We start from the raw sequence: 12,398 nt of genomic DNA, 5'->3' as shown, positions 1-12,398 counted from the left end.
TGGTTTCTTCCACAGCATATCTTTAATCATCACCCCCAATTGGTTGCAGCAGATGGCCGCCCCTCCTTGAGCCTGGGTCTGCTGGAGGTTTCTTTCTGTTAAAAGGGAATTTTTCCTTCCTGCTGTCACCAAGGGCATGAACATAGCGGGCTGTGTGATAGTTAGGGTTCTTTCTAAAACTATAGGATCTTAACCTTACAATATAAAGCCCCTGGAGGTGATTGTAGTTGTAAATTGGTGTCATTTAAACAAAACTTAATCAAAATGAATTGAACTGTATGCCATAAATCAGGGTGAATTTTGTTTGTGTTGTCAGATATGTAGTTCCTACATTATAACAGTATTGTGAATGATACAGAATGACTATCGCTAATAAACTGTCTGTTAACGTGAAGTGCATCACTCAAAACCCGTGTAACGCTCCGTCTGCTTTACTATACTAAATACTGTACTTCACTGGATTTAAATGTACATATAATGTATATGTGTATGATATCCTGCACCTCACGACATCAGTGATATGCTTTTAGTCTGCCTGCAGTCTTCACACACCTGCTAACTGGTGGATTTTCATTCTTAGCACCCACACAGCTGCTGTCCTGTTCACACCACAGAACCAGAACATGAAAATCTGCTTCCTCCAGATGGACACATGACACGCTGCCTCCTGTCAGTCAGCTGACACCCACAGAAAACGACTGGAGTCTCCTCCAGGAAATAAACACGCTGCCTTGTAGAGTGCATCTTCCTTGCGTCTTTGCCAGCCAACAGTGCCCTTATGCCAGTTTGAAAAGTTCTCAGATGGGATGACCTATGACTTACTTTTAAATGATGAAATCAGATTAAGTTACATATCACAAACTAATGGCTTCATTGAAACAGAATTTGTGCAAACTGTTTGAAAGTCATTAGAGGTTAATTATAAGCATTTAAAAGCACTTATAAGCTCTCCAGGCTTCATGAAAGACAATTAGTGCTCTTGTTTGGATGTTGTCTGCCTTTTCTTCTATTTTCTGTCAAGAGAAGTGGTTCAGTAATGTTGACGTCCTGTCTCTGGGGAGGCCAATCCATGACTGATACTGTTCTAATGTGTGGTTTTCTATCCAGTTATGCTTTTACTCCACTGGCAGTAGTTGATACTATTCATCAAGTTTTCCAGATGGTATTGCCTGGTGGATCAAAATCTACTATTCTGCATTCATAATTCCAGGTTTTGACAGCCACCCTTCCACTGAGATCTGATGAGCCTTTGGCAATCAGTAGATCAACTGAAAGGCCAGGCCAGATGCATCTGTCGGGTCCTGTATTAGGTCTTTGCCCAAGGACATGACTCTCAGATACAGTTCATTTGCTGTAGATTTGCTGTAGTTTTTTAGGCCTGCTACTTCAAATCAAATCAAATCAATTTATTTATATGGCACTTTTCACAGAATAAAAACCACAAAGTGCTTCACAGTAATATAAAACAGAAATACATAAAATACATTAATAATCAAACATACAGCACAAATCTAATTAAAAGCCAATCTAAATAAATGAGTCTTAAGCTTCTTTTTAAAAGAATAAATACAATCAAGGCAACGTAATGATGGAGGGAGAGCATTCCACAACCTGGGGGCCACCGCTCTAAAAGATCTATCACCTGGTCTTAAAATGAGTTTGTGGGACTAACAACACCTTTGATTAGATGATCTCAGACTGCGCGAGGGAACGTGGGGTTCTAAAAGATCAGAAATGTAGGCAGGGGCATCACAATTCAAAGCTTTAAAAGTCAGTATCAAGATTTTTAAATGAATTCTAAAATGTACTGGAAGCCAGTGTAATGAATGTAACACTGGTGTAATGTGCTCTCTTTTTCGTGTCTTAGTTAAAAGCCTTGCAGCAGCATTCTGGACTAACTGGAGACGGTCAAGATTCCTTTTGCTCAAACAAAGAAAAAGACTGTTACAATAATCTAAGCGAGATGAAGTAAAAGCATGAATAACCATTTCCGGTGCTTCAAAGGATAGTTGCAGATTTCTGTCAGAATCTGCAGATTATACAGTACAAATAAAATGTTCACGTTTCTCCAACGTCGTCTTCCCAACAGTTTCACTGACATCTACGCTGGATGGCCAGGAAGCGTTCGCGATGTCTTATTGGGCGCTTCTCCGGCGCTGATAATTGGCGTCTGTCTTGTGTCAGTGACGTAAAAGACGGATTTAATGCGACATGACCGTTCAAACAGCAGTCGCTTTCTAAAACATCGGATATGTATCGGATTCAGCACCACATACGAAAGTGACCCAGATCGGATTTGAAAATATCGGATTTGTGCCGTTCACACTGTCACACTATGATCGGATATGGGTCGCATAGGGTCAAAAAAAATCGGATTTGACGCGCTTTCGCCTGCAGTGTGAATGTAGCCTAAGTTTACAGTCTACAGTCTCAAAGCTAAAAGCAATATCCCCTGAGAACACACACATTTACAGTCAGATTTGTTTTAAAATTACACAAAATACGTAAAGAAATAGGGAGGGTCTTTTTAAAGAGCTGAAACATGTTTTAGTGTTGCACGTCAAACAAGGCCTCCCTCTGGGAGTGTATCTGTTTTAGACAAAGACAAAGTTATTTTTTCTTTTAAATTTCAGGGTAAAGCAAGTAGTACCTTTTATGTGTCGATGATGGTTTCCACAATTCTAAAATAACATGCTAATTCATTTTCATATTTTTATGATGCATAATGAGCTCAGTGTGCTTTTATGGTGAAAAAAATCTTTGTGCACTTAATTATCAAAGACTTACTCAAAACAACTGCAGAAAGGATTTAATCATGAATCAGAAAATATAGACTGCCAGTCAAAAGTTTGGAAACATCTTCTCATTTAATATTTTTTCTTTATTTTTTACTACTTTCAACATACATAGATACATGCTGAAGAAGAAGAAGGAGAGTGATGGAGTGCTGCGCCAGATAGCTTGGCTTTCACAGTCATCTGACCTAAAGCAAAGGGTGGCTATTTTGAAGAATCTAAAATATAAAACTTGTTTTGAGTTAATTCACACACATTCATAGTCCTGATGCCTTCAATGAGAATCTACAATCTAAATAGTCATGAAAATAAAGAAAAACCTATAAAATAGAAGATGTGTCCAAGCTTTTGACTGGTAGTGTAAGTTTCATAGACCAAAAGACCAAGGGAATGTTATTAAATATCTACACTTTTCACTTCTACACTTTTATAAAGAAGAAAAAAGCAAAAACATCTGCAGTTTAGAGAAGCTGATTTTTTTTCTCTATTTTGTATTTTTAATTTTTCATTCATGCTTGTCAGTTGTCACAATGATTTTCCGCTAAACAAATACACAAGAATACAACTAATTGTTTCAACTCTCCATAAAAACAATTGTGCGTGTATGTGTGTGCCAGTGCGTGCCTTACCTTTGCGATGTACTTTTATATTTCTGCCTGTAAACAAACAAGAACAAACAAGAGTTAATCAAATCGGCCACTCACATGGTGAGTTTCAGGCTAGGTTAGAAGGCACACCTTGAAACAAACATGCAGACTAACAAAGATATTTCTTCTCTGAATAAAGTCTTATCTTCATCAACAAAAACACATCTTCACATTGGAATTAATAAATAAACCACAGAGTATTCAGAAGCTTGAATAAATGTCTATATCGGTATATACAGATATATTTCATTTGTACTGAACTACTCATTAAATTAACAACATGATGTATTTTAAAAGACTTTTTACGAGACCAGATTGCTCCTATAGTGGCCATCAGAAGGTACTTAAGGTACTTTGGCACATTGGATTCACGTTTTAGACCTTGATGGCACGTCCATCATTTATATACAGTTTATGAGTGCACACCAAAGCTACCTGCACTAATGTCAGTGCGTTAGGTGGAAATGCTGCTTGGATTTACTGAAGTCAGTCAGGGGGCTGCATAACAGAGAGCAAACTCAAACACTGCATGCGAAAAGCAAACTGTCATTTCCATTAACCTCGAGACAGATGAGAATGACATGCAACCACGGGAGCGTTACACAACAAAAATGGCAACTGCTGTTGCCTCGAAAGGCTTAGAAGACACATAAAGCTAAACCATACATACATGATACATGGCCAACATACTCAAAAACTGTTTGTCCTCTGTGTTAAGTCTTTTAAAATGTCCCTCATTCCAATAAAATCTGAAAAGTCTGAAAGAGACCGGTTAGCAAATCATGTTTTCTACCCATTTTGTGTGCAAGGGTGGCTCAGACAAGCACTCCAAAGCACTGGAGCAAAGGTTTTCGTTCTGGGAATTGAGCCGTCCCAGCAGGGTGTCAAAGAGTTGAACATGGAGAGCGGAGGTGAAAGGAACCCATGAATGCTGGGTATTTTGTGGAGATTGGTGGCTGATTTGGTTGCTTTTCAACACTGTCAGAGGTTCCAGCAACAGCAGTGGCTCATGGAGGTAATTTAGGTACTTTAAACCCGTTAGTAGCAGATTGCAGCAATTTGCATCAAACATGGAGCTTCCTATGAGTCATAACACAGCCAAATATGAACACATAGATATGATACACCTCCTTTTAGATTCAGTGTACGGAGGATAGTAGCATATTCTGCAGGCATCATAAATGAATATGTCATCTTGATAAGCAGCCTGAGAATCCTCACATTTCTATGTTTCCTTTTGTAATAGGCACATGCCAAAGAAGAACTGCAGATAGACTGCTAACAATGAAAAAAACTACAGCAGTTTAAGTGAATGACTGACTCTGTGTTACAACACAATTCATGTTTATATCACCAAAAAACCCCAAATTATTAGAACCCTACACAAAGAATAATCATGACTTAAAAGGGATTCAGGGGTTTACTGTCAGCTTTTTCTGTCCTACATCAACCAGGGATCGCACATACCCTATCAAGTTGTTTTTTCTTTGAATATATTTCTAGTGTCACACTCCATTTCAGACTCCATTTTTCTCATTCATTTCTCTGAGCGTGATGGCTGACAATGATGTCACTGCCTCCAGCTCAACATTTGAATTCACTGAGGTTGATTCCTGTCTTACGCCAAAGGGGGCGGGAATATTTTCCCAAAAAGTTGCATCAATAAAGTGGTTGGAAGCTTCTAAATGTGCTAGTGCAGACAACCTTTCCCTTTCCCTCTAAAACACAGATGCCTCATAGTAAGGTCCAATCTGGGGAAGCAGCACCTGTTAAATGATTTATTGTTAATTTTGTGAAACTGTGAAGCACATGATTACATTTTACCGCTGTTATGTGGTGAAGGATGCAAAGCAAAGCCAGTCCATGCAGACTGTTCTCTGATAAAGACAGAGGCCAAGTTAATGAACAGGGTGCCTAAATATAACTTTGTACTGACAAATGATTTGCTGGATGAAATATTAGTCTGCAGATTTTTGTAGCGATGAAAGGTTAAAGAATCTAACATTCCAATCGTGATATTGGGCGTGCAGGTTAAAGCTGTGTCACATGTAAAGAAACATATGATATGTTGTATGTGTGTTTGGGATGGATTTTCAAGTAAATGACCAAATTCCTATAAATGCTGACATCTGACAGATACACACATTTCTGGCAATAATGAAAAAGCTCTCTTACAACTAATGTGTCATGTATGGAAGATCACCTTTGTTACATTTTCACCACACAAGGTCAATGATGTATAGGGGACAAATTGTAAGTTTTTTTGCTGCCTAAATTAAACCAAGTACGTGTTGCTGACTAAAGCACACGGAGCAGGGAGAGAAACCAGAACACAAGCAGTATTTGACATGATGGGATGGAAACACATATTAAATAAATATTGACTTTTTAAAAAGAAGTTTAAGGTCCCTTTTCTTTCTTTTTCGCCTCTCTTAGCTATTTTGCTGTTTGTTTGTTGTCATTTTTCTACTTATTTTGTGTCTTTTTGCAGTCATTTTGTGTCTCATTTTTTATTTTATATCTCTTTGTGCTCGGTTCCCTTCTCTTTAAAGTTTGTCTTTGATGTCTCGTGAGTCTGCAGATATTTTTTGCCACCATTTTAACCCTCTCAGGCTCAAATTAAACTTTTTGTTACTAATGCACAACCAAGTCCTGCAGTGGTACTTCTGAGTAAAAGAAAACTCATAAAATATGTATGTGGGGTAATCAGGTTGTTAGTTTTTAACTGTTGCAAATCGGCAACGCCTGCCTTGAGAGGGTTAAGTCATATTACATATTTGTGTCTCCTTCAAAGAATTATTTTGTGTCTTTATGATGTTGTTTTTTGCCACTTTTTAGTCATTTTATGTCTCCTAGAAGTTGTTTTGTGCTACTTTGCAGTAAATTTTTGTCCCTTTGTAGACATTTTATGTCTTTTTGAAGTGTTTTTGTGTCACTTTTTAGTTTTTTCCCACTATACATTGGACGTTGGATAGACATGCAGATCTGATCTATATTGGGTCCATTGGTCCATAGCCAATTCCGTCCAAATTAAGTCCACAATTTGGGCGTCCAGCCATGACCCACTTTGGCCATCAATATGACATTCAATGTTTGAACTTTGGACTGAGGACATCTATAACAGGTACAGGAAATTTACATGATTAATAAATCTAAAGGTGTCCATACATCCTTCATCTGCTGATCAGAAGGTTTGTGGTTCGATCCCTGGCTCCCCCAGTCTGCATGCCAAATATCCTTGGGCTTTTTACACAACATCACTCTTTCCAAATCAGGCCAAAGAGGTGGTACTGGTGAAGTAGTAAGATTTTAATGTTAATTTACATGTTTTCTCACCTTTGATAAATATGCCCAAATCCAATTTGGAAAGTGTTACCACTTCATTACATGTTATGAGGTCAGAAAAAAGGGGACAAAATAGACCTGATTTTACTACTATTAAAACCATGCAAAACAAAGTCAATGTCACCAAAATGCAAGCATTAAATCATGCGTCACCGAACCGAAACACCTATTGGAATGTAAATTTGAACAGCAGATTACCCCACGAGTAGATGACGACGATCTAAACGCTCCATTTGGTCTGAAATTAGCCAGTCACAGCTCTGGAATCTGACCCCAGCAGCTAATCACAGCTCTGACACGTCTCAGCTTTGAAATGCGACTGTAGAGACCTGTTATTTCATGGTCGAATGGTAATTGTACGCCGGCCTGCGTGGGCAGATCAGAGCTGAATTACAAAGCTGTATAAGGCACGCTGATCAGTGCCAGGTCGCTGCATTGTTTTCTTAGTCAGAGAAAACTCTCCAGCACGCGGCAGCAGCAATAGTGACAGGTGAGGACAGAGAGTTTCTGGAGAATGACTCACCTCCCTATCATGACTTTTACAGGGTGACGCCTTCAGCGAAAGAATTTGCATTTTGCGTCTTTACCTCTTTTTTTTTTCTTTGTCCTTGTACCAATTGTTTTGTGATTTCACCTACACATTTTCTTCTCTGCATCATTAACACTGAGCTTGTGGAATGTATTTTATTTCGTGCACTGTTCTGTTTGCAATGCATCACTGCAGGGTGTGTGTGTGTGTGTGTGTGTGTGTGTGTGTGTGTGTGTGTGTGTGTGTGTGTGTGTGTGTGTGTGTGTGTGTGTGTGTGTGTGTGTGTGTGAGATGGTTAACTCCATCTAACCCGCCCACGTCTAGACCAAGTGTCCTGGAGAAAAAAGCTGAACCTCCATTAAATTGAAGCAGTGCACACACACTACACAGTATCAGCCTTTTGTTGTTTAGTTTCTTAACCACCTCATCAGGGTGGCTTCAGATTGGTCCTAAATTTAATTTTTGAAGCATGACAACAAGCCAGACATGCAAAAACCATTATAAAGATTAGTTTCTGCTTAATCTGACCTGGACAGTCTGGTACTTCTTTTAATACATCCTCAGATGGCAGAACGTTTTTTTCATAGCTGAGCTTTCTCAGCTGATTTCTGCTCTTTAATGTGTCAAAAAAGTTATTTTTTGCTTTTGTTTTTACACTTTACACTTCCTCTGTAATTCCACTCAGCTTCTCACCAAAGCCTACTGATAATAAAAATTATGCATCTCAATGTGTAAAAAAACAAAAGTAAATGAAAAGCTGTTCTATTCTCTTTTTGTCCTTTTCTAGTTTACTGCATCGAAATGTTCTGCTGTTACCACGGAAACTGGGGGAAATTTTCAAAAATAAACGAATAAATAAATATCTCCACACTTTTTTGTTTTCTTGTCAAACAGCTTTAAGCTCTGTGATTAATTTATGGATGAACTTTATGTCTGCCAGGAAGAAATAATATTGTAATGAACACAAAGACACAATCGCTCACACAAAGAAACAGCTGGTTTTGTGACCACTTGAATGGGTCTTAATCTTGTATTCATTCATGCTTGCTCTATTTAATTTGGACAAAGTTTATGATAATTTGTACATTTCAGAAACTTGCTTTAACAGGTGTCACAGGTTATAATAGAGAAGTCAATGTCACAAGGCCCTTCTAAATACAGAGTCCCCAAACTTAGGGAGGATTGTGCCTGGAAAGGTCAACAGTGGCAGGCAGAATGTCTATAAATGGAACAGCAGCTCTGCTCTGCTCTGATGATAGCGATACAAATGTACCTGGCAGTAACATGATGAAGTAACCTTAATACTTTTTTTTTTTAAATCAAACAAAAATTTGCAGTCTATGAAAAAGAAATGTAACAACAAGGCTTCTCTTTATATTATTTTTTCTTTTCATTTTTGGTAACTGCACATATGAAGAGACTCAAAGTCAGAACGACTATATTCAAAAGCAGATTGTCTTTTCGTTTGTTTATATTCGGTTGCATGGCTCTTGTCTGAGAACCTCACCACCCTTCCTATAGCATATGGATTGCAGGTAAGCTTGGCTTTGTGGTCTGTCTGAACTAAGTCAAACTTAATTTAATTCTATTCTATATATATATATATATATATATATATATATATATATATATATATATATATATATATATATATATATATATATATATATATAAATAACATCCTTTATATTGTAAGGTAAAGAGAAAACCCCAACAATCACATGACCCCCTATGAGCAAGCACTTAGTGACAGTGGGAGGAAAAATTCCATTTTAGCAGGAAGAAAACCTCCAGGAGAATCAGACTTAGTGAGGGGCATCCATCTGCCATGACTGTTTAGGGCTGAGGGGAGGGAGACAGGAGGTTCAGAGATTATTATTATTATTAACCTTTATTTAACCAGGAAAAGGTTAATAATACTGTTATTCAGGGAGGAATGTGACGTGAATGTCCATAGAGTTTTTCACAACCTCTCAGCCCATACTTATTGAGATATTTCCATTTGTGGTGCACCACTCAACAGACTGAAACATATAATAATGATTATGCTAATTTCAATGGGGAAGCTCCATATCCACTCGTCTGCCTGCATCCCTCGGGGTTTGGCGCTGCTAGTCTATTCTTCACATTACTTCCACTTTCCTGTGGCGTCAAACTTAATTTTGTTGTCATCACTTTGGCCCAAACATTTTCTTGCTTGTCTTCTGCGAGCTCTGTCCTGTGTGCTTTAAATCTTACTACTTTTCTGCCTTTCAGATCCTCATTCGTGCAACCAGCCTCCTCCAAATCTCCACCTCATCCTCGCCAGAATAGAGATCCTCCAAGTCTTCACCTGCTTCACCTCGCTGCCATCCTTCCTACCAGCGTTGGACTCTGTTCTACTACAAAGACTGATCGGAGTCTAATTGCCAAACAATTATTAATCAAGCTCCATATTGAGAACTGTTCATTCAAATGGTCTCTCCTTAGTCACTGCTACTTTGCAACCCAGAGTGTTACTTTATTTACAACTATGCCTCACAAGTTGTTAGGTCAGAGGTGCCAACAATTCTTGAGTGTGATTAGCATTCAGGTGCAGCAGGGGATCTATTTACTAGGTGCACAGGCACTGAGGGGGGACACATAGGCATGCAGAGCTTCTGCTTACGCACAAGCAGCATTACTGTCAAACTACAGATGCCTGTTGCCATTACTCACTACCCAAAATAAAACCAGCTTTGTTGTTTTATCTAAGACCTTTTCTCACTGAGCAGAAGAATCCTCCGGAAAACTAAACAAACCTCGGAGTGTGTTCACTCCCCGTGACGGAGTTCCCCTAACCTCGGAGTTCAGTCTTGTCAGGTTAGTAGACAAGCTGAATTCTGCATCTTTATTTTTACACCTCTAGCGTTTCTCATTCTCTCACTGTTGACAGAGAACACATTCACTTGCCAATGTTTATTAGAGGATTTGGCAAAAACGAAACACTTGTCTTGGCGTCAGTTTCTTCAACCAACACACCAACTTCTGCTGATAAATTTCTGTTTCTTTTTTTTTCTGTTATATTTTCCTCTGTTGCCAGCCGGTTACCAACACAAGATGCTGTATAGCAAGCAGGGTCTGTTAAACAGAGCAAGAGTAGCCAAGGGGCATAAATTAAATGTGTGTGTTTAATGGTAATGATGCCGTGCACATTTCATTTAACTGCTGATGAGAGATACTGTCAGTAAACCAAATACTGGTGGTGGCCTGGTCTTCCATAAGATAGTGAATTAGAAGAAGTATCACAGACATACACAATACAATGGGAATCTTGTTATTAAATGTTTTTGTGAACAGAAGCTGATAAAATAAAGGAGAGTTTAACTTTAGCTGTCAAAAAAATACTATGGCAAACGTACTCTTAACATCATTAAATCTATTAATTTTATTTCTGGACATAATTTTCCCATTTGAAACAAACACTAACGGCAGATGAAAAGTCAGCTGTTTCAAAATATGCCAGTATGGCTTCACTAATGCTACGATAGCATTACAGAATGCTAAGTTAGCGTTCTGTAACTATCACCATATGTGAGAAGCTGGAAAAACAGACCAGTCAAATGCATCAGTCTGTATTTGCCCATTAGCTATAATGGGCTGTTAAATTTTGAATGAAGCAGCTACCATGGTTATTATCAAAGGTGGAAAGTAACGAATTACATTTACTTGCGTTACTGTAATTGAGTAGTTTTTTTGTGTATTTGTACTTTTTAAAGTCATTTTTCAAGTCGGTAACTTTACTTTTACTTAAGTATATTTTTTAAAAAGTATTGTACTTCGCTACATTTTCAATCACACCCGTTACTGAGTAAATTAAAAGAACAAACAAAAAAAAACCAACATTGCGCTTCGGAAATACTGCAGGGAATGATGGGTAGTAGAACAAATTGGCGTTGGGTCACAATAAAGATGAGTCTGACATCGGTGGTACGGATCCAGCGAAAAAAGAAACCCTGTCGAATTATGCTGACCCTGAACTCGAGGAAACCGATGTGAACCCCTGGCCTTATTTAAGGGACCATTTCGGCTTCAAGTGCAAGTAAGGCAACAGCTTTATTATGCAGTGTAAGCTGTGTTTGCCCAGAGAGACCGAGTTAGCAGCTTTTAAAAATTCCTCATCAAACCTGCGCAAGCATGTAGAGGTAAGTTAAATGAAACCTGTACATTTATTTTAGCAAAAAGGCTGTGCTCAAGTTAATCACATTAAGACATAAGCTGTTATTGGGCACGTTGTTGTCCACGCAATTTAATTTTTTTACAGGATCGGTAAATTGCCAAAAGAAAATACATTTTTCCTGTTTGTTAATAACAATAATTTATTTTAAAGAAATAGTTAAATTAGACAGAAGACAGAAGCGGCTACTTTCTTACTTAACCCACATATGTTCACACTGCAGGCAAAAGAATAACGTGCTTTGTGCAGAGGTGTTTTTTTTCTGATCTCAAACTGATCTCCCTGTTGGAGCTCAGTCTGTGGGGAGTTATTTTTTTCTCCTTATCTTTCCTCATGTTGTGCATTTTCCATTGTTATGCCTCTCTGACCTGTCTTCCCCATGTGATGTTTGTGTAATGTACAGGGAGTGCAGAATTATTAGGCAAGTTGTATTTTTGAGGAATAATTTTATTATTAAACAACAACCATGTTCTCAATGAACCCAAAAAACTCATTAATATCAAAGCTGAATGTTTTTGGAAGTAGTTTTTAGTTTGTTTTTAGTTTTAGCTATTTTAGGGGGATATCTGTGTGTGCAGGTGACTATTACTGTGCATAATTATTAGGCAACTTAACAAAAAACAAATATATACCCATTTCAATTATTTATTTTTACCAGTGACACCAATATAACATCTCCACATTCACAAATATACATTTCTGACATTCAAAAACAAAACAAAAACAAATCAGCGACCAATATAGCCACCTTTCTTTGCAAGGACACTCAAAAGCCTGCCATCCATGGATTCTGTCAGTGTTTTGATCTGTTCACCATCAACATTGCGTGCAGCAGCAACCACAGCCTCCCAGACACTGTTCAGAGAGGTGTACTGTTTTCCCTCCTT

At 38.2% G+C, this 12,398-nt stretch overlaps 1 protein-coding gene across 1 annotated transcript in view; it reads right to left on the bottom strand.

The window, feature by feature from the left end:
- LOC113007690 (phosphodiesterase 1A, calmodulin-dependent) overlaps positions 1–12,398 on the bottom strand; it is a 46,792-nt gene that overhangs the window by 26,575 nt on the left and 7,819 nt on the right. The window contains exon 2 of the mRNA XM_026144513.1: positions 3,425–3,451. Coding sequence (XP_026000298.1) covers positions 3,425–3,451 — 27 coding nt within the window. The remainder of the gene's footprint in view (positions 1–3,424; positions 3,452–12,398) is intronic.

Source organism: Astatotilapia calliptera, chromosome 16 (genome assembly GCF_900246225.1).
Source record: "Astatotilapia calliptera chromosome 16, fAstCal1.2, whole genome shotgun sequence".
Taxonomy (NCBI): Eukaryota; Metazoa; Chordata; class Actinopteri; order Cichliformes; family Cichlidae; genus Astatotilapia; species Astatotilapia calliptera.
The sequence above is the reverse complement of the archived record's forward strand: the minus strand, read 5'-3'. Positions and strand labels throughout refer to the sequence as shown.